Consider the following 22,081-nt stretch of genomic DNA (forward strand, 5'->3'; position numbering starts at 1 on the left):
TTAGCAACAGGCTCAAAGAAACTATTCAAGAAATTGCTATTTTTAATATCTGTATGCCTCACAACTAAATGTCATGCTTTTTGAAGAACTTAATCCTTATAAAGTTTAAGTAGTTGAAAGTGTAAACAATGTTTTCAACATTTACATTTTTTTGGCAAATGGTGAAAATTTGGCAACCTATGGCACATGTCGTGGCTCAAGATCCAACCACTATTACTCTAGCTGTGATTTTTAGTTATAAAATTCAACATAAAACAGATCAAAGCAATTTTCTGCCTGCATATATGCTAAAGCTAAATTTCACTTCAAAATTACAAAACAAATACCAAGCCTGTAGTCTTCACTGGTTATACCAAAGTTCTATGAACATTTGCTGCAGAATTCACACTGTACTGTTTCAATACAGCAGGATGATCTGCACATGCCATTTCTCTATTTGCAGTGGACTAGATACACCTAATACATTAAACATTACCGGTTTTAGGCAAAAATATGAATGCTCAACAACTTGTCTCTGGTCACTCAGGTTAACTTATCAAATAGCAATAGGTCCTGGGAAGTCCACAGGGCCTCTCACAGCATGTAAAAGCGAGTTCCTTCTTCACATCTAACAACAATGAGAGGGAACAATTATACATTTTGCTGCTTAGCACTTACTTAACATATTTTACTTACTTCTATCCACTCAACATGAAGATTATGCCAAAGACATAATTCATCAATGGTAAGCAGCAGCTGCACTTCTTTGAAAAGTGTAACTCATCTAAGATCTTAAAGCATCCAATAAGCTTTACACAAAATGATAAACTACATACATAAAAGAAAGCATGTGAGATAGAGAAATGGTAGACTCGAGAAAATAGTTAAAGTATTTAAGGAATAAAACAACTATCTAATAAGATCACACAGCTGAACATCTAAACTATTTGCTTCCATGGCTAAAAACTGCTTCAGCCTTATGCTATGTAAAGAAATAGCAGGTAAAATTATGCCTAAAACATTTTCTTTGTTCCATCAAGTGCTAAGACAACAAAACCTGCAGTTACAACATCCAGAGTGATAGTGGTGGCCGCAGCAATGGCAGGGAAGAGTCACTGCCAGCCACAATTACACAGATCTGTTATTTTCTCTTTTAATACTGAGTAATCCTAGACTAACTAACATGAAGCCAAACTTCACACTAATACTCTTGTTCAACAGCCAGTGGAATGTTAAGAAAATTTTGTTCTTGGTTAGCAGCAGCTGCATCTTGAAAACAATTCATAAACATATTTATGCATACATACATAATCATGTTTTTTTTTTAAATGATAATGCATCTAAAATATTTGTGCACAAGTTCATCAACATTAACATCCTTATGGTAACAAGATTGTGAAGTCAGCTGCAAAATGTGAACTGCCTCACTTCAATAAGAGTATTAGAACACAACCATCTCAATGTAACTCTAACTTAGTCAAGCCTGAGTCAGAAAAATGTTATAAAATATTAGAGTATACTATACATATATTGCAACATGTCATGTAATCATTTGGTATTAGAGAAGTAAAATGCTGCTTAATTCTACAACCAGAAATTAAGTGCAATGCAATCTAAATTACTCATCAATGATTCAAATTGCAATAATGCAAAAATTGAAAATAACTTAAAGAAATAAATAAATATACAAAATAAAACTATAACAAAGTATTAGCTGCAAGCTGTAGTTCACAAGAAAAGAATGCAAACTAAATCATAACATCATAAAATTCATTTATGAGATTCAACTGAATAGGACAAAGAAGTTCCATATAGGCGCATAAGGATTTCCCACACTGATGTCGATTACCTCTGCTGAAGGTGACATGAGGGAAATTATGAGTTACTCCTGAAAAAAAAAGTTAGCAGGAAATGTTTATTGCAATTTCCTAAAACATGCTGATATTGCATATATCATACACACATCTGACCATTACAAATTTGACGCCCCCTGAAGTGTCAGTATTAACAATCCCTCGGGTCTCCCAGCTGCCTAACCAACCCTAGCACAGTTCAGGTGTTTATGCATTATTACAATACAAAACCTTTACAATGTAAATAGCATTCACGTAAATGCTTCATAATGAACATTTCAAAACTCGAACGGCCTTTGCGTACTAACCTTCTGTTCGTCGCAATGGCGCACCACAAAGATTCAAGCCTAATGCGAGCATAATCATTTAAGGTTTTTGCAAAACCAGTATAAAAATTTTCTAAATCCAGTGGTTGTGATCCTACCAATGAACTTAATATTAGTGTTGGTAATTTGAGATCTATTTTCTTTCTCACTCTGTTGTTCTTATAATATAATGTTATAATAAATGGTCTCCTAATTCTTTGGTATCTAGTAAGCATTAAAAAAACAAGAAAGTTACAGACATCAATACAGTCACTAGCTGACACTAACAAACAACACTGAAAAGTGATGAGAATCCTCATCGCAAAACACACAGCGTGGGACCAGGTTGCCATGGATCTCCTTGGATTCTGCAGGTGGTGCTCCCTCGCCTCTCGCATCCCATATTTGTGACAAGAACAACTCCAATAGCCTTGACAGAGACAAACCTTACCGCCCCGGCCCGGGCAGCACGCCATGCCCCCGACACTGTGAAGCGGGGCAGCGGTGACCAAGTAAGGTTTGTTCCTTGTGGATCAGTGGAACCGGTACTGCTTGCCTGGTTTGAGGTGCACATGGGTCTTCTTCATCTCTGTGGCCTCCTCCTTCTTGATCTCTGTGTATCGCTCACCCTTAATGCTCACCACTTTGTTGTCTCGGTAACGCACCATCTTCTTGCCCTCCTGCACAAATGATTTTAAACAATTTATTCTAAAGTGGTGTGAAGGAGTAAGAATGTCAAAATTGTGTCTTCTCTTGGCTACTCCCCCTTTTTTGTGGGAGACAGCCTTGATGTGTATGTGTGTGTGTATATATTGTAAATACAAACATAGCAGGCCACAGACCCTCAGTGTGAGCATTACCCTTACCAGCCACACAAGAATCGGTGTGCAGCATACCATTCCTTCCACAGGAGAACCTAAAAACAGAGGTGGTTTATCCCTGCTGCATCTTACCAAACCTAATCTCTTTGGTGTATCTAACCTGATAAGTTAGTCTGTCCAGATGTAAGAAAACATCACAATGAGAACATTAAGAATGAGCCACTATGCATTTACTTTCAAATTATTTTTATCGCAAGGAATTACTCTTTTTCACCAAACAGAGATCCCTCTTGCATCAAACATTCTCCTCACATTTTTTTCTTCTTTTCCAAGTCATATCAACACAAATAAAGGGAACTTACCCATTTAGGAGCAACAGGCCTGTGCTCCCTGACATCTTCATCGTGATCAACAAAGCCATAGCGATTCAGGATAGATGATCTCACTTCCTTATCATCTATCTGGTTCTTGTTTCCTTTTGCTCCAGGCACCAACTGTAAAAATGTAACAAAATTTAGTAAACAGGAGTAACACCAATACATCAGTGCCAGCCTCATAACCATATGAGTTTCAGACTTCTATAATTATACCACTGCTTTATGCTTCTGGCACAGATTCTCTAGCAATGCAGTACACTCCTATGGCTGTGAGTGTTTGTGTACCTTTGCTGCGTGTGAGGCTTTGATGGCCAAACCCTGCTCCTGTCGCTGAAGGATGAGGCTGGTGGCATGCTCCAAGTTGCCCCCACAGCTGGCCAGGCAATGCTGCACCTCAAGATTACAGGTTCCAGGAAACATCTCCAGTAAGGTTGCCAGGCCCTCAGAATATTCATCTTGCTGAAAGGATCATGCAAAATACTTAGTCACACATGTTATTTTAATAAATTTCTTTTAATTTCATGTAAGAGGAATGGCCAATGGCAACTAAGAGAGTAAAAAGGCTCACTGAGGTGTCAATCCTGAAAGAAATGTATAAGTGTCTTGAAAAAGAAGGAAATAGAAGACAGGAGAAAATACAAAAGCAGACAGTGCATTCTTGAATTTATCTGAAAAAGGAATTAATGAATAAGAATATTGCTTATCTTTTGCATTTCAGATATAGCAGAATTATTTCAAATGATTGTACATTTCTCACTCAATATGTCTATTCCCTTTTATGATTGTATATTTCCCATTCAATATGTCTATTCCCCCTTAGCTCTCCACAACATACTTCCTCTCCACTGGTGCTATTGTGTTCTTCTGAGCCACTGGAGGTCTCTGACAACTTCTGTGTTCTTTCACTTGTCTCACTGAGGGACTGAGAGTTCTGGTGCTTGCGAGTCTGCACAGGGAACGTTGATATCAAATTGTCCAAGGTCAGATCATTCACTGCTTTGGCTGTAAGTAAAGTTGGAATGTTTATGAAGATATTTTGTGAAATTCCATGTCATGATAAATACATATTCATTCTAAAATACCTTGAACATCATTGGTTCTAATGAATATGAATGAAGCAATAATCAAAAAACTATTTAAAAATTTGCAAATGGAGGGATTCATGATACTGAAGTCATAGTATCTTCATTTCAGTTTGGTTGAGGATTATACAAGTTCCTACCTTTGTCCTTCTGCTGGTTAATTGAGTGGACCATCCCCACCACCCAGGCTGTGACTGCTTCCTCAGAGAGCGTCTCAAACTCAGGTACATAAGCTGCCATCACATCTTTCATACTTGCTGCATCCACCTCCTCCTGGTCCTGGGCCACCTCCTCCAGCACCCCACTCACATAGCTCACCACTATCTCATCTATGCTGCTGTGGTGGGGCAGAAGGGCTCAAGTTACAATCTCCATCAAGGAGAGAGAGAGAGAGAGAGAGAGAGAGAGAGAGAGAGAGAGAGAGAGAGAGAGAGAGAGAGAGAGAGAGAGAGAGAGAGAGAGAGAGAGAGAGAGAGAGAGAGAGAGAGAGAGAGAGAGAGAGACAGATCACAGAGAGAGAGAGACAGATCACAGAGAGAGAGAGACAGATATTGGGTCTCAGTTCATCATACATCTCTCTACTTACTGAGGAAGAAGAGAAACTCACGAGAGGTACATGATGAAGAATAAATTACAACTTAGTCTGAAAGCATCATCCAAGACAAGACTTAGGATGCCTTTACTGGGATTGTCAAGTTAAGCAGCTCAGTACATGTATAGTCATTCCTTGTTATCCAGTTTCAGTTTTCACAGCTTCAATAACAGATGAGGTGATGCAAGGACACCTACCAATATCTATCACTTTTCTTGATCTATTTCTTAGTTAATTGATAAAATAGATGTACTTCCACTTTTCTTCAATAAAGCAAGATCTGGGGGGCTCATGGATGTTCTTCAGGGGGCAATAACTTTTCAAGGGGTTTCTTTATCCATGAATGTGTCAATTCCTAATAATTAGGGATAATTAGGGATCACTATAGTTCTAAATTACTTTCTTTAAGTTCCATTGTGCAAGAAATGCCTGATGATTAAAGAGAATTATTATTATTATTATCATTATTACTATTAACCTGAGGTCTGCTGCAGGGGCATGGTGGTGAAGAAGCTGCTCCAGGGACACACGCACCACCTCACTGTCAGCACTCATGGTCACACCAACAGCTGCTCACTTGGAAAGACAAAACACTTACCATTACTGACACATGGAGAGAAAGACAAAAGACTTACCATGATCAAAGACTTACTAATACTTTACCTGGGGCAGAATAACTATATCCCTAACCAATCATTCTTAGGGAAAGGTAAACTAATGCAACTCTCTATTACTCTGCAGCTCTTCTATCATGCATGTTTAGTGGCAAGACAGACAAACCTAACCAATATTCACTCAAGCCAAGAAAATCACCCATAACATGTCCAACTTAGTAATAAATAATGTTTCCCAAATGATACCTTCAATATGACCGTACAACAGATAAGCTATGAATGTTAAATTAATCTTAAACTGGGAAACTAAACAAAGCAAATGACTCGAAAAGGAAATAGAACTGTGGAGGGAATAAATCTATAAATTTGGTAATTTGAGGTAAAAGAAAAAAATAATAAGCAGCACAAAAGCAGCAGCAGCAGCAGCAGCAGTAGTAGTATTAGTAGTAGTCAAACAATATCTCAGTTTCTAATTACCTAGACTGTTTAACTACAATTTTGTCGTATCAATGAGAAATTCCTAACGATATCCACAAAGAACTTTATTTTAAACTTCAACACACTAGGATGGGTGACCTGTGGTTAGCTTTTCTTCTCTAGAGCAGCACTGAGAACTAAGAGAACAACTCTCTATCAGCCCAATTCATTCCCGAAGACGACCACAAAACAACCCTATCTTAACTTAAACACAATAGGAATCCACATTTGCTACCCAAGATAGACATTCTCCCTTAAACTTTGACATAAGACCCAAGAACAATCTTCAGTTCACGCCTGCAGCGAGCAATGGGTACCTTGAAGATGTCCACAAAATAACCCGATTTTACCTTAATCAAACAAGGATTCCCGAACTTCCTACCTACGACTAACGATCTAATAACTATCTGTTCTCTTGGTTTGGTTATTACGAAGACAACTTACAGTAAATAATGAAGGGGGGGTAGAGAGCGGTAGTGGACCTCAGATCACCTCCAGCTCGATAGAGTGGCCGCTGTTTTGTGGTATAGACGCCTGTATCTATGCCTCCCCTCCCCGCTAACACGTTCTAATATCCCAAATTCCGCCCTTAAAATAGTTTCAACAGCTTATTTACTTGATCTAAACATATACAAGACAAGTCCTCAAGTCTTCTATAAAAGTTACTGCCTGTGCATAGTTACTGGAGAGGGGAATGTCAGGCGAAATATTATTGCTCCCCCTCGTATCCTGGGCTGCCTTTGTCGCCTGTCAGCTTTAATGGCACAAGTGTTGCTCCTTCTGCCAGTACTGGGAGCTCATTTGCATTGGGTGTTTGCGTAACAGGCTTGGGTTCATGTGTATTATTTAACTTATTCTATTACTCCATTAGGTACGTGTAATGATGGATAGATAAATAAATAGATAAGCAAGTATATTTGATAAGTTGATAGGTAGGTAAATTGACAGATAGATAGATAAACAAATAGATGGATGAATAGGTAGGTAGGCAGATAGATAAGTAAATAAATTCGTAGATAGATAAGAAAATATATATGCATAAAAAAATGTTATTATCAATTTATCCTGGCATATTATCAAAAAGACACATATAACAAGAATAGAGACGATAGAAATAGAGATTGAGAGAAATACCATAGTTTGCCTTTCAGAAACCTCACTTTTCCTTTTCTCGCGGGTGATGTAAACACGCCCTCTGCAACACAGTGTTTAGTTGAGGTGGTGGTGGCGGTCGAGGTATATAGTTTTACTGTTTGGTTGTGCCACACATCCAAACACAGCCACACACACCCATACATACTGGAAAACACACTGTTATATATACAACACACTCGTAAACAGTAAATACACTCAAACATATCAAAAATATGCCTATATATATATATATATATATATATATATATATATATATATATATATATATATATATATATATATATATAGTGGTGCGTAGCTTATATAATTCCTATGTTAGGCCCCATTTAGAGTATTGCATACAGGCCTGGTCACCCCACTATGGGCAGGATATCAACATGTTAGAAGCAGTTCAGAGAAGAGCAACTAGGATGATACCAGCATTAAAGCGCCTGGAGTATAGAGATAGATTAAAGGAATTAAACATGTTTTCATTTGAGAGGAGATGTATAAGAGGGGATATGATAGAGTTATTTAAAATGTTCTCAGATACAAACTACATAGATGTGAGATCTTTCTTTACCTTAGAGGAGGAAATAGGACTAGAAATCATGGCAGGAAGATTAGAAAGCAAGGCTGCAGGTTAGATATAAGAAAATATTTCTTTAGTCATAGAGTGGTAGACTTCTGGAATGCATTGCCAGAGACGGTTGTAAATAGCACTAGTTTGACAATGTTTAAAAACAGATTAGATAAGCACTTAAATTTATTAGATTTATAATTATGTATAGCACTGCATGATAGTTTTTATAAGAAATTTACTATAGTTAAATAAGACATGATCCCCATGTATGGGGACCACAAATTGTAGAGGATTTCGCTGCAGGACTTAGCCCTGTTAATGGCCCAAATATTTAGAATTAGTATATAATGTATTGTGTACTTGTAAGTGTATCTTTAAGTACTGATGACGAGGTCGCTGTGCGACTGATACAGGATAACCTAGATGGGCCCTGGTGGCCCTTTGTTATCCTATTATTTATGTTATGTTATGTTATGTTATATACACCCAAACACACATACATGTATACATACATACATATATTCACACACACACACACACACACACACACAAGTGAAGTGTTGGCGCATTCCCCACAAGTTTTAGGTGCACCACACCTCAAGACAAAAGTAAATCAACAGTGCAAGCCGAGTCAACATTACCACCTTCACCACAACCCTGCACAGTGCCTCATGTTCATCTGTTTAAGGTATTATAAAGGCCATTTATTTATTTTTAGGTTTCCTTTACATATGAGAGTGAAAATAGGTCAGATATTGGTGCAGTGAGTTAAACATGGAGCCCAGCGGTTCCCGGATGTTGCCTTCCCCTGGGCCCCGGCTCCTTCCCCCCACTCCCACCAGCCTGCCACAGTCTGCGGTTCCAACACTTTTTTCATATTTTTCTTAATGATAATATTACGCTTTTATAGTATGTTTTTATGGTTTCTGGAAATATTTTGTTGCCTTTGAAGTGTGTTCCTCGTCTCTGTTTGGTAAATGTGTGGCGCTTAGTGGGGTTTTATGGATCAAGTATGAACTACTTTTACGGTCAAAATTTATTATTTCCCATTTGGAGATTTTTTACTTCAAGCTATAACCAGACTTTTATGATATCAAAGAACCGAATATGCTCTTTTAAATGTGAAATCAAGCTAATAACTCAAGTATGTGGATTCTGAGATGCTGTTTAGTCCCGTTAAACTTTAACTTTATATTTCTTTATTTCATTTGTTTACGTTTCTGCTTCACGGTCTAACTCGTTGTAGAATGCCTCAAAAGATAGCTCAGACGCTGTAAAATGCGTCAATATACCCGCCAAGTAAAAATGGTGAAATAAATGGACGTTTTAGAAGTCTTGACAATGAAAATGATTTTTCCATTTTTAACGTACTTAATTTACACATTTCTTTAAAACTACTTAGGTTGGAGATATTTTTATGTTTTGAATATTAATTAAAATATTTATCAAATCATGAAATAGCAAGCATTCAGCCTTGGCTTCGTTTTTTCTATAGCGCATTTTTTAAATCATTTACGTAATCTAGCCGAGTCACCCGTGTTCCCGTTCTCCTTGCCATCATAGCCCGGGGCTGGCGCGTCGCTATCTTCCAAGCCCCTAATTCGTTAATATTTTGCTTGATATCTAGTGATCTCTATATGTTTTCGTGTGTTTTTAGATTTAAGTGTGTAGGTAGTGGCAGCAGAAGGAAGAAGAAAGGAGAATATGGAGGAAGGAAGGAAATAAAGAGGAAGAAGAGGACGAGCAACCAAGCCACAATGCTTAACTCTCTTTCCATTTCCTTAATATCTCGCCTAATATCTGGTGTTTTTATGTGCTTCTAGGTTCAGGCGTGTAGATGGAAGCAATAGAAGGAAGTAAAAAGGAGAAATTAACAAAGAGGAAGATGAAGAAAAAAATAAAAAAGAGAAGTGGAAGAGGAAGAGGAGTCAAACAGTAATATTTAGCTAAGTCTCTCCTGTAATTTTGTCGTGTTTTAATTTATATATTTGAAGTGTTTTATCTGTGTTTGGTGGTGTTATAAATGTGTTTTGGTTGCATTTTGTGTGTTTTCAGCATATGTTATGGTGTACGTGCTTCTGTTTTTTGATGTGGCTGATTGATTGATAGGGTTGTAATTGTTTTTGGGGGCATTTTGAAGGGTTCTATGATGTTTTGAGTGTGTTTTAGGTTGGTTTTCAGAGTATTCTTAAGTGGTTTGGGTGTATGCGCGAGGTCTGGGATATGTTTTCGTGTGTCTTTGCGGGCACCTATATTTTTTAACATCTCTCAGCGTGTGTGTGTGTGTGTGTGTGTGTGTGTGTGTGTGTGTGTGTGTGTGTGTGTGTGTGTGTGTGTGTGTGTGTGTGTGTGTTTTCGTGTATATTAGATGTTTCTAGTGAGTTTTGTATGTATGGAGGATTTGAGGTGCTGCATGATATTTTGAATGTGTTGTGGGATAACTCTGAGTATTTTAAGTTGTTTGGGTGTGTATGCACATAAGGTGTCTTGGGTGTGCGTGGGGGTAATTTGAGTGTAGATGTACTGGGTGTTTCTATAATGAATTTCGGGTGTGTTTATTGACATTTTGAGGTGTTGCATGGTATTTTGAGTGTTTTAAGTGGTTTCAGGTGTGTTTTGCGGGGCGGGGATGGTGTTGGTGTATATTTTGTGTTTCTAGTGAGTTCTAAGTGTGTTTGTTGGTATTTTGGGGCATTGTATGGTATTTTGAGTGTATTTTTGGTATTTTAGGTGTTTTGGGTGTGTGGGACCGGTGCTCGTGATGTGTTTGGTGTATGTATTGGTGATATTATTATGAAAGGTTTATTGCATATAAGTGCATACATACACAAATATATACATACATTCATACATATATACGTACATACATTGATATTTCCTTAGAAAAAAAATTAGAAACTTATGTAATAAACGTCAATCTAGTTTTAGGCATGTATCCCTCCAAGCCTGACAACAACAACAGTTTACAGTGTGTGAGTGAAGCACGCTGGACCGCTGGGCGCCGCGCCTTGTGGGAGTGTTTGTCACCTGCACCTTATTGTTTGTTAAGAAGCCTCAGTGTTGACCTCCCTATAAAATGGTTAGTATTTCCATAATTGTTGCCACTTTGTTTCCTCAGAGAGAACACAGAATTGTTTAATGTGATGAGATATATTCAGTGTGTTGACAGTTGTTGAAAGGATGGTTATACATTTTCCCCCCAACCTCTATACTTAGGGTCAATATGGGACTCAGTAACGAATAAGGGAAGGAAATGGTAATAAAGCAGCAGATAGAAAAAAAACGAATAAGGAAAGAGGATATTGAATGAGGGAATTGGGGAAATAGGAAAGAGACTGATAACGAATAAGGGAATAAGAGGAGCGTGTGTGCATGTGCATGTTGTTGACCAAGAGCGTGGCTTCATATATGTGACGTCAAATCAGTTGCATGAAAGAGCTGGGAAATCAGTAGAGCTAGAGGGACGTCTATATTAGGACAGTGGCCAATATGGTATTACTGGAGAAAGCCGCCAGTCTCACTGATACGAAAGAGGAGTGCACCATTGGAAAGTTAACATTTTTGTAAGGCACTATTGTTCTGTAAACCTTCTCGCAAATTATTCATTTAGTGTTAATGCCAATGAATAGTATTGCATAAAACACAAAAATCCTTTCATCAAGTTATGTTAGGTGTTAGCTTAGGCGAGGTTTAGTTAAGGATTAGGTTTAGTTAAAATGCATCAATGGTTTTCTATGCGCAGATCATGAAAGTCTTTACATATAAGAAAAATCTCTGAATCTAGGGAATTTTTTCTAAATGTATGAAACCAGGAATGCTCATGTTGTGTTCTAGGCATCAAAATATAACCACTGATGCATTCCACATTACTTAGTGTCTGACTGATGCCTCTCTCCATATTCACTCAGTATTAGCTACCAGGAGTAAGACTGGCAAGCTGTGCAGGTTTTGTTATTTGTCACATTTATAATTATATTGGTCACTAGGCTATACTATTCAATGTCAGGGTTGTTGTTTATTTTTATCAGGAAACTAGTGGACAGTTGATGTGTGGGAAAACTGACTAGGTAACATGTGAGCTGTGACACAGAGAAGCAGCCTTTGCTCTGATATGTCACTGAAGCTATCCAAGGCATTGCACGGCTGGTTGGTTAGAAGGCTGATTCAAGGGAAATTTTAATAGAATTTATTACATGACAGCAAATTTGGAGGTGGATTAGCATGTTTTACTCTTTTTAAACCAATCATCTGATTATATATATTTTTTACTTTGCAGGCAAGAAATGCAGAAAAGGCAATGTGAGTATCAGTGATGGTTTAGTTTAATGTTTCCTTGTAAGTAAGGGAAACAGTATAAGTGTGACATATGACGTTTTGTAGTAACTGCCTACTTATCTGTGAAATGTGGAATGATAGTGTCAAGAGGCACCTGCATTTTTACTAACCATGGATGTATGGCTCACTTATTAGTGCAAAGCAAGGTGGATGTTGACTGAATATGGGAAAGATAGTCTATCAAATGATTCAATGAGAAACTAAGAAATATACTGTGTTAGTTAGCATTACAAAGTGAGAACATGCAGCACTGAAATTAATCTTGATATCTCTCACTCTTTAGTCCAATACCAATATTACACCTTCCTTTCATTACTTACAAGAATCCAGCCTACTAGAACATGATATTGCTTGTTTTGAATGCATCCCTTCTATGGAGAATACTGAAAGCTTACTAACATTATCAAACAAAAGATACACATGAATAGCATCACCTCAGATGACAGTTCTCTAGGCTACAAAATGAAGTATCACACCACTCATTAGACTCACCTCTCCCTGAACCTGACAGGACCACTCTGGCCCGGTGGCGTGCAGCACAGGAGGGAGGCGCTCAGCAGCAGAAGTCTCGCCGTCCATACTTGGCCTCTGAGTGTGAAGACTTGCGGGAGGCTGAGAAATGGAGGAACCAGGTGATCTCAGAGGTGGCTAGGAAGGTCTCCCAGATACAGAATGGTGTGTTACTTGAGCTTTGAAGTGTTTTCACTGACTGACAGGAAGCCTCCACCCTTATTTATTGTATGAATGTAATTATAATGTTTTTGTTGAGTACCGTAGTCCTGAGTATTAACTTTTATCTCTAATAGTAGGGGTACATAACTTGACCTACAAAATTTTCCATTCACTTCATTTCTTTTCTACTTGATCCAGTCATTAAGTTGCTCTCCAGTTGGCAATCTCTTGCTTGTTTTCCAGCTGGTTTGGGTGAGTTTCGGATTCGGGATCTCAACGATGAGATCAACAAGTTGCTGAGAGAGAAGGGCCACTGGGAGGTACGCATCAAGGAGCTTGGTGGCCCAGATTATGGTCGTGTTGGTCCCAAAATGACAGATATGGATGGACAGGAGGCACCAGGCAACAGGTGTGTTAGCTACTGGATTCTGAGTGTACCTGCTTGCCCCACCAATATAGATGTGTCATGTGCATGCCTATTGCCTACTGGAGAAGGACTGTATTGTATCTCAAATGTAAGAGATATCAGCATTAGTGTTTTGTCTCTGTTTCTCACACTTGTTGCATCCCACAGAGGCTACATGTATTTTGGAGCTGCCAAAGACCTTCCAGGTGTGAGGGAGCTGTTTGAGCAGGAGCCGCCACCTCCACCACGCAAGACCAGAGGAGAACTAATGAAGGATATTGATGCTGATTATTATGGTTACCGAGACGATGACGATGGCGTGCTCATCCCTCTGGAGCGGCTAGAGGAAAAAACAGGTTCGTGTTGTGGGATATGTTTGTCCTTAACCTTTTCTTTTGACAATGTTCTGCTTTAACAAAGTTTTGAGTGTTTGTAAAAGAAGCATTACATTTGTGTTGGCAGGTTTGCCTTGATGATAGTTTGTGTCTATAATAAGTTCCTTGGTGAATAACACTATGAGATACTTATATATGTGATTCACCAATTGATTTATTATTGACACATCTCCAAAGCAAACCTGGCTGTAGTCAACACATCTTCTCTTAATTCAAGGATTTGGTCATTGAGTAGTGCCACCATTGTAATGCACTGAGGTGGGACGCTGATCTGTGTGTGTGGTCAGCATCAAGGAGTGCCACTAATGACTCGGTGCTGTGCTGACTTTGAATTATCCTGAGCTTGTCCTTATTTGAAATTGTTGTCTTTCATTGTATTAATGTATATTATGATACAGTTAGCAATATCAAATGCCACAATTCTTTTTTCTTTAAATCCACAGCCATTAAAGCAGCCATCAGAGAATACAAGAATAAAAAGTTGGCAGCCATGAGTAAAAATGAAGATGAGGAAGAAACAGCAGATCCAATTAGAATGGAGGAGGAAGATGAGGATGAGGAAAGTGAAGGTGAACAGGTAAGAAAGACACTTTTATGACATCCAAATGGTTGAAGTTTGAATTGTTGGAAAGTTATTCCAGTTGATGAGGTTACAAGTTAAGTCACTGGAACTTTTGAGTGTTACTTACTGTGTTGTTCCTAAGTTAAGGCTACACTGTATTGTAGTATAAAGGCCAGTGGGCAGAAGTGTGAAGGATGTGTGTGTGAGTGTGTGGTACTTTGTCTGGGCCACCCCATGTGTCATTGCCAACCTAGTATATGGTTAGATAGTTATGTATGAATGCCTTTCTTATTCTGTTGAAACTTATTAGGAAGAAAAGTTATGAAGTATAACATGTTGAATTTTGTGCATATTTTTCCTCTCCAGATATCTCCTGATGAAACAGACGAGAGGTCCGAGGTGGCACGCTTCATGGCCCACGTCCCCAACATCCCCAGCCAGGCTGATATTGAGGCAGCGCTGGTGGAACGTAAGAAGCGAGAGCTTTTAGAAACTTTCCTAGGAGATTAAGATTGTTCTTGTATCTATGTTATTATCCTTGTTGACAGCTTTAGGGCTGTTTTCTTCTTGCATATTTCTTATTCCTTTTCTCAATATTTAGTGATTGTACATAATAGTTGAACTTTTTTTGTTCCACTGTAGATGACTTTTTTTTCTTTTTTTACAATAACAATTTTTACTCTGTAGGCTGTCATAAGAAGCAGGGATAATTACTAGGCTAGACAAAGGTTAGGAATAAAACACACGGCTATGAAAAGTATCTTTCGACATATTTTCTCTCTGATCTACTAATCAGTACAAAAAAAAAGTATAGGTTTACTTTAAGTTTTCCTTTGTACTATTTATAATCTATAAATATTTTTATGATATATTATATTTTTTGTAAAATCCTCTGAAGTACAGATAAGTTATAGCATATTAGTTTTCTTTTAAGCATTGAAGATACTGAGCAAACAGCATACACTTATGAAGCTGTGTTGTGTGTGCTGCATGGATTATGTTTTTTACATTGATGATGGATGGCAACTAAAGCTCAATGTCATTTATGTAACATCCTTGTTTGTACAAAGTGGCTGTAACTGTTGAAGACAAGACTCAACTGGAAACCACAGGTCTGTATAACCTCCACTCCCAAACAGGTCATTGCTGGTTCCCCCTCGCCACCTGTGAAGTAGTTTCCATTGTTTTTAGGAAGATGAATCATATCAACAGAGGTCAGAGATGGTGTGCTTCATGGCCCACAGCAATATGTGATGTCTGCTTGACATCACACATTGCCTCAACTATTTTTGCTTTGATACATTCTTGCGGGGGAAGAGAGAGAAATTATCTTGTCTGGGGGGGAAAAAGTATTGGTGGTCTGTTCATGATACTACTGACTGTCTGGCTTTCAGGTGAGCAAAAGCAGTACTTCATCAAGGTTGCATTTACATAAAGAGAATTGATAAGATTCAGTTCATGAAGAATCATTTGCCTCTGAATCAGCATTGTTTCCAAAGACTGAGTCTGAGTCTTCATTGAAGCAGCTCTTGAGGAATCTGTGTGTGTTTTATAAGCTCACTGAACCAGCACCATTGCTGTGGCTGAGGCAGTGTGGGAGGAGATATCTGAATTTGAATATTAGCGCTTTAAGTGTTATAAGACCTTCATTTGGGAGCTTTAATTATCAGTTCTCAGATTTGGTGAATAATTTAGAGAAATTTGATTATTTTTCAGGAAGGTGGAGTGGAGAAAGCATAATTCTTATTAATAGCATGCAGTCGAGGGTGAAGAAAGGATGGCCTTGACCCAAAGTTGAGAAGTCAATTTTTCTAAAAGAAATATGCTTCAGACAATTGTAAATGAAAAAGATTCATGTATCAAGAGTCTATTTCTGGTTGTGACTGCAGTAACTGAATCACCATGACTCAGCAGGATTTGAGTAGACTGAATTTATTGGAATTAATTGTTCCCATTGGTGTTAATGTGGCAAATCAAGACAAATCTTAAGTTGTGTTGATTCCTCATGAATTGGTACAGTTGAGTTTGGTTGGTGTACAGGCGCAGCTGGCTTGGGATGGGAGCCATTGAGGCAGCATGGAGGTTGAAATATGTCAACATGTAAGGCAAACAGCCTCATCATTAGTCAATTCATATACTTTTGTAAACAAGGGAGAGAGAGAAAAACATAGCTTCCTACTATACTTTACTTAAACACTAAAGCTTTACAGTAATTATACATAAAAATCTAGTTTATCTAAACAGTAAGCATTTTCAAAATGTCCACAATATATTTGACTAAGATGCAGTCTACTGGAAAACCATGCAATTAGTAGCCTTTTCGTCCACGAAACCTCTGCCTTGTATCCAGCTGGTGGAAAAGAAATGTATAAATTAATTGCTGTTTTTACTGATATATATATCTGACAGCTAATTAGTGAAGAATAAATTGAAGTTAGGTTCAATATTTAAAGGCTATTAAACTTTTTAAGAAAGGTCTGAATTACCAGAGATCGCTTGCATTCAAAGAATGTTGTGCGGAGAGCATAGCATTCCTGGGGGATGGATGGGTCGTTGGTGAGCAGACACTCTCTCGGAGTCTTACGGTGCTGCAAGGAATAAGTCACTCTACAGTTATGAATAAGCAACAAAGACATCAATATTTTTAGTCTTTACATCTGATTTCCCTATTGTATTAGGGCTAGGACGGTGCCTCCTGATAGAGGACTTTCCTAACCTCAGACTGTGGCCAGGATTCGAAACCATGTACTTCAGGACTCTGCACAAGAGGGCACACAGTCCCACTGTAGCACAGCAGCCCCATCTTATATATATATATATATATATATATATATATATATATATATATATATATATATATATATATATATATATATATATATATATATATATACAGTACAGGAGAGAGAAGACCCACAAAAGGACGGTTATCTTCATTGTATCCACTTCACAACGTTTCAGGAAAGTACATATCCCATCTTCAGGTACAAAAAGGCACTGTAAAACCACACGTAAAACATAAAAAAAAATGACCAGATGCAGTGGTCCTGCTACTTGTTCCTCCAACAGGTAAGTGGGGAGGGAGCTGGCTTACCAGTATTTATAGGCTCCTACTCACTAGATGGCAAAATCTGATTGGTTCACTAAGAATTTCCTATCCAATACAAAATATAGTACAAAATTCTAATCTGTCATAGCTAATGTAAAAAAAAGAGAAAATTTAAAGGTATGATGTACAACAGTTAGTCTATTACAGAAATATTTTAGCCTGAACGAAATACTCCATGCTGATTGGTTGAAACAAAGTACATGTATATGAACCTCCGACTCCTAACTATGCTATAATGACACTATCACCAAGTTTGAAAATATTGAGAGAAAATTAATAATTTGGTAGCTATTTCTGTACCATTTAACTCTGGCTTCTCTTTTATAATAAATAAAGATTCCACTATCCTAAGGTCTGAGTTACAATATGCCCTATACTTTATGTTGAAGTCCTTAGGATAGCGGAATCTTTATTTATTGTAAAAGAGAAGCCAGAGTTAAATGGTACAGAAATAGCTACCAAATTATTAATTTTCTCTTAATATTTTCAAACTTGGTGAGATAGTGTCATTATAGCATAGTTAGGAATCGGAGGTTCATATACGTGTACTTTGTTTCAACCAATCAGCATGGAGTATTTCGTTCAGGCTAAAATATTTCTGTAATAGACTAACTGTTGTACATCATACCTTTAAATTTTCTCTTTTTTTACATTAGCTATGACATTAGAATTTTGTACTATATTTTGTATTGGATACGAAATTCTTAGTGAACCAATCAGATTTTGCCATCTAGTGAGTAGGAGCCTATAAATACTGGTAAGCCAGCTCCCTCCCCACTTACCTGTTGGAGGAACAAGTAGCAGGGCAACTGCGTCTGGTAATTTTTTTTAACGTTTTACGTGTGGTTTTACAGTGCCTTTTTGTACCTGAAGTTGGGATATGTACTTTCCCGAAACGTTGAAGTGGATATAATGAAGATAACCGTCCTTTTGTGGGTCTTCTCTCTCCTGTACCATGTACGCTATCAACGCCCTGTTTTTCAAGTTATATATATATATATATATATATATATATATATATATATATATATATATATATATATATATATATATATATATATATGAAATTAATAAGTAATAAATATTATATAATAATAATGATAGTAAAGAATGATATTAACTAGAATGAAGTACGGTGTGGCCATTGCCACCACTAACCAGTCTGACACAGTCTGTTGCCAGGAGACAAGCCTTGAGGTCTGCCCTCAGCCCAGCACAGGGACGCTTGTCATCTTGATCCTGGACCTCTTCGTAGTACTTCATTGCTGATGTACGGCCAATGAGCAACTACTTTCCTTGAAATATAAGGATATTTGTCACAGAATCGGCACTGTCCCCGAGAAGCCGTCCCGTGCTCGCCTTGATTCCGGGCTCCCCGTCCGCAACTCCTCCACCCAGCTGATTTGACGTCACATTAAATGAGAAATATATGGTATATAAATTTGTTTTTGCGCAGGGGTTCCTTAAGACATGTGATGTATTTGAAGGGTTACGCAAGGGTAAAAAGGTTGAGATACGCTGCCTTATTCATTGCCATATTCTCTCTCTCTCTCTTTCCTCATTCGTTTTCATATTCTCTCTCTCGCTGACCAATAGCGTGGCTTCATATATGTGACGTCAAATCAGCTGGGTGGAGCTGCGAAGTGGGAGCCGGGAATCGAGGCGAGCGCGCGGGACGGCTTGTCGGGGACAGTGCCATGGAATCTACCTTGTTCTGCTGGTTACAATTTGTCTTTAGCCAAGCAAAAAGCATGGAATGTGGCTGGCATCATAAGGATTAAAGAAAACCGAATTAACTAATTTACAAACAAGTCAATTCATCTACATATAATTCTGGTCATAACCAATCAAAATTCTACTGTGGTAATCTTAATCAATCTTGATCAACCTGATGCCAAAGAGTCTAGCAGGATTCCAGAAATGTATCCAATAACACATGATAAGGTGGGAATAATCCAACTGATAGCAGAGTAACTGTACTTATAAACAAAGTAATCACCAGTTTGGTGTTTACATTACTTGATAAATTGACAGTGACACGTTTAACGTTGTAACTAGGAGGGGAAAGCTCTCCTTCCTTCTTTCCTTCTCTTTCTTGAGAGCTATAATTGCCTGAAATTCGATGTAAGTAAATATGGGCTATTATGAGAGATGGCAGTGTTTATACCTGAGTAGAGTAGCAGCTGTAGACGGCAGACAGCAGGAAATGGTCGTGCCTCAGCCTCGGCAACGGCGCCCTACGTTGGCGTCTTGTGGTTCATCTTTACTTCTGTGTGTGTGTTTCTGTTTGTACTATTTTTTGTGGTAGCTAACAGATTGTGGCAATGGTGATAATAGTGTTTTGTTGTTGGTGGTGGTGGTGGTAGCGGTGGGGGTGGTGTTGTTGTCGTCGTTGTCGTTGTTGTTGCTGCTTTCTGTCTATATTTTCATTAAGAATGTAAAAATATAATGCCTTTCTTTTGTTCTCTCTTCCGAAATTTTCTTTTGAATGTTCACTTGTCATTAAATCCCTTCTTATTTTTGTGGTGAACGAATGGATTAGTTCTTTACCTGCGTTCCTTTTCATTGTATTCTATCTACCTAGGATTTCTGATGCTAGTGAAGCCCATCAAGTTTCCAATAACAGGGATGTCACCGTGGCGCTGGGAATGTGACAGATACGGATTAAAGAGCCAAGAAGTATACAATATTATAAAATCAGGTGTCCGGCTCGCTCGTATCTCTCTCTTCTCACTGTTGCTGTCTCTGTACTTTACTTAATTGTTCCCAAATATTTCGTTGACTTGTATACACCCCATGCATCTCCTACTTTCTGTAATTCTTGCATCTCCTTATTCCTATCAGGATATAACACAGCTGGTACAGAACCTCCAAAGGATAATAGCAGTCTGGCATTAATTTCAACAATTTTCTTCTTGTTATTGGATATGTTAGATTTGCTACTTATTAATTTACGAGTACCGAGGTGAACATTTCTGTTTGGAATTATTTGGCTTTATTGTTCTGTCGGATGAGCTCAAGATGTTTATTTAAAAAGTAGATGGGAAGTCCTGTGTAGGATGGCTTAGCTTTGATTTCCTTGTCTTCCCGTGAAAGTAATCAATCATATTATAGTATTATTTCCTTCAAGGAACAGTTGTTACAGAAGCGCATTTGTCGGAGCGTTTATACAAATATTTCTTTTAAGGGAAGGGAAAGGAAGAAAAAGATAAATAAATGAAATGATGAAATGAAAAAAACCCTCACGCTACCAGTATACTATAACACCTGCATCTTGCATACTATGTACATTCTAAACATGTATTCCTTCGCTGGCACAATCTGGTGTAAACTGATTTTTCTTGTAATGACATCATCATATCAACCCATCACATCAGCCATCTTGTGTAGCCTTCCGTGTAAACTGATTTCTCTTGTAATGACATCATATCAGCCCATCACATCACCCATCCATGGCGACCTCTTTGGATTGAATGTCTCTTATTTTGAACTTGTTTGTTTAAGAGAGAGAGAGAGAGAGAGAGAGAGAGAGAGAGAGAGAGAGAAATTGATTGCCAGACGTACGATATTCTAGTCTTCTGATATAACTTTTGTTATTGATATATCAAACATATTCATTTCTTATTTGATGTGAATGAAGTCAACAGTAATTAACATATTAGTCAGTAAGATCATGAATTATACTTCAGGAAACTAACGTAATATTACATTTGCAAATGTTATTGATGTATGTCAATTTAAACAATCAGTACATTAATTCAGAACTTGTGATTGCACGTGATGACAAACAAACAGCTTTTCCACCACTGGACCACCACACCCACCCAATCATGTAGTGGGCGTGGGATTTAATGTCTTTGTATCGACTCGCACTTTGGTAAATATTTCTTATTCTTGTTTTCATCATTTTATTCTTGGCGTATCTCCCTTTGTCTTTCTTTCCAAATTTTGATCATATATTCTTTTCTTTTTGTGCCAGCTAGGGAGAGGGGCGGTACGACAAGAGCAACAGGTGCGGCGGGAGACACGAGCGTCGAGCGTGGAGCAGCGCATCCCAGCCAAGGCAATATATTAACTGTGACCCAACCGCCGAGTGTCCAGTGCACCTGTGACACAACTTCCTCCTTGGCGTCTGAACTGCTATAACCCTAAGGTTGACCATTAAGGTTAGTTATGTTACGTTAAGAAATATCATGTGGTTGTTAATACGCAAAGCACTTACTATTCTGCAACAAGTTTTGTTAAGAAGAAAATCTATAACGTTGTTTTCATAAAATTTAAAATAAAGAGCTCACTTCTCACCATAACGATGATAAAGTACAGTCCACACAAACATCATATTGCATCCACGTTCTCTCTCTCTCTCTCTCTCTCTCTCTCTCTCTCTCTCTCTCTCTCTCTCTCTCTCTCTCTCTCAGCTATTTTGCCTGGACAGCAACCACAGACCACAGCATTCATGTTGTTCATCCGCATTCACAGTTCATATCGATTGCAATACTCCATATGTGTACTCTCCACAATTGTCAGACCATCTGTGGATCAAATGGGCAGTATTAAAAAGTTATTTGCTTTCTTACCATGACTAGTCTGAAAGGCCACAAAGATTATTAGACGGGTTCTCAAGAGCGTTTCTCCTGTTAATGATGCCGGTATCTTGATGTGTCACTAGAATCACAGAAACACTCTTAGAAACCCGTGTCACGTCTACTAGAACATCTGGAAATGGTAGTGTGGTGCAGAAATGTTGCAGAATATATGTAAAAATCTGTGCGTGTATGGAGCCTT

The 22,081-nt window shown here is 38.1% G+C and overlaps 4 protein-coding genes across 6 annotated transcripts in view; 2 read left to right on the forward strand and 2 right to left on the reverse strand.

Moving 5' to 3' along the window:
• Window positions 1-29: 29 nt before the first annotated feature.
• Window positions 30-6,697, reverse strand: LOC123519561 (CUE domain-containing protein 2-A-like). Its single transcript, XM_045280978.1, has 7 exons — window positions 6,545-6,697; window positions 5,488-5,585; window positions 4,558-4,754; window positions 4,171-4,337; window positions 3,621-3,794; window positions 3,321-3,452; window positions 30-2,817 (listed from the first exon to the last, which is right to left on the reverse strand). The coding sequence occupies exons 2-7, from the start codon at window positions 5,562-5,564 to the stop codon at window positions 2,671-2,673; spliced, it is 894 nt and encodes a 297-aa protein (XP_045136913.1). The 5' UTR covers window positions 5,565-5,585; window positions 6,545-6,697; the 3' UTR covers window positions 30-2,670.
• A 4,066-nt stretch (window positions 6,698-10,763) lies between these two features.
• LOC123519564 (pre-mRNA-splicing factor ISY1 homolog) lies at window positions 10,764-15,056 on the forward strand. The gene is made up of 7 exons (XM_045280982.1): window positions 10,764-10,896; window positions 12,094-12,116; window positions 12,664-12,827; window positions 13,068-13,233; window positions 13,399-13,586; window positions 14,069-14,202; window positions 14,554-15,056. Exons 1-7 carry the CDS (start codon window positions 10,894-10,896, stop codon window positions 14,695-14,697), a joined length of 822 nt encoding a protein of 273 aa, XP_045136917.1. The 5' UTR covers window positions 10,764-10,893; the 3' UTR covers window positions 14,698-15,056.
• A 1,303-nt stretch (window positions 15,057-16,359) lies between these two features.
• On the reverse strand, window positions 16,360-19,620 carry LOC123519566 (cytochrome c oxidase assembly factor 5-like). Of its 3 annotated transcripts, none has more exons than XM_045280984.1 (4): window positions 19,464-19,620; window positions 18,455-18,591; window positions 16,674-16,775; window positions 16,360-16,537 (listed from the first exon to the last, which is right to left on the reverse strand). In XM_045280984.1, exons 2-4 carry the CDS (start codon window positions 18,557-18,559, stop codon window positions 16,496-16,498), a joined length of 249 nt encoding a protein of 82 aa, XP_045136919.1. In that variant the 5' UTR covers window positions 18,560-18,591; window positions 19,464-19,620; the 3' UTR covers window positions 16,360-16,495. The 3 variants fall into 3 exon arrangements, with proteins under 3 accessions (XP_045136919.1, XP_045136921.1, XP_045136920.1); XM_045280986.1 differs by having other exon boundaries at window positions 18,455-18,583; window positions 19,464-19,606; XM_045280985.1 differs by having other exon boundaries at window positions 19,316-19,503.
• A 1,683-nt stretch (window positions 19,621-21,303) lies between these two features.
• Window positions 21,304-22,081, forward strand: part of LOC123519563 (glycerophosphocholine cholinephosphodiesterase ENPP6-like) — an 8,708-nt gene continuing 7,930 nt past the window's right edge. The window contains exon 1 of the mRNA XM_045280980.1: window positions 21,304-21,462. The gene's annotated coding sequence lies outside the window, so the exon portion shown is untranslated. The remainder of the gene's footprint in view (window positions 21,463-22,081) is intronic.

This window comes from Portunus trituberculatus, chromosome 45, assembly GCF_017591435.1.
Source record: "Portunus trituberculatus isolate SZX2019 chromosome 45, ASM1759143v1, whole genome shotgun sequence".
NCBI lineage: Eukaryota > Metazoa > Arthropoda > Malacostraca > Decapoda > Portunidae > Portunus > Portunus trituberculatus.

What these genes read in the sequence shown, in the direction of transcription:
- LOC123519561 (XM_045280978.1), bottom strand. Translation starts at nt 5,564, where the DNA reads ATGAGTGCTGACAGTGAGGTGGTGCGTGTGTCCCTGGAGCAGCTTCTT. An exon ending in ATAGCACCAGTGGAGAGGAA is followed by an intron (nt 3,795 to 4,170) that starts GTATGTTGTGGA and finishes TGATCCTTTCAG; the next exon opens with CAAGATGAATATTCTGAGGG. An exon ending in GGCCTGTTGCTCCTAAATGG is followed by an intron (nt 2,818 to 3,320) that starts GTAAGTTCCCTT and finishes TCATTTGTGCAG; the next exon opens with GAGGGCAAGAAGATGGTGCG.
- LOC123519564 (XM_045280982.1), top strand. An exon ending in GCGGCTAGAGGAAAAAACAG is followed by an intron (nt 13,587 to 14,068) that starts GTTCGTGTTGTG and finishes TTAAATCCACAG; the next exon opens with CCATTAAAGCAGCCATCAGA. An exon ending in AGGAAAGTGAAGGTGAACAG is followed by an intron (nt 14,203 to 14,553) that starts GTAAGAAAGACA and finishes TTTCCTCTCCAG; the next exon opens with ATATCTCCTGATGAAACAGA.
- LOC123519566 (XM_045280984.1), bottom strand. Translation starts at nt 18,559, where the DNA reads ATGAAGTACTACGAAGAGGTCCAGGATCAAGATGACAAGCGTCCCTGT. An exon ending in CAACAGACTGTGTCAGACTG is followed by an intron (nt 16,776 to 18,454) that starts GTTAGTGGTGGC and finishes TATTCCTTGCAG; the next exon opens with CACCGTAAGACTCCGAGAGA. An exon ending in TTGAATGCAAGCGATCTCTG is followed by an intron (nt 16,538 to 16,673) that starts GTAATTCAGACC and finishes CTTTTCCACCAG; the next exon opens with CTGGATACAAGGCAGAGGTT.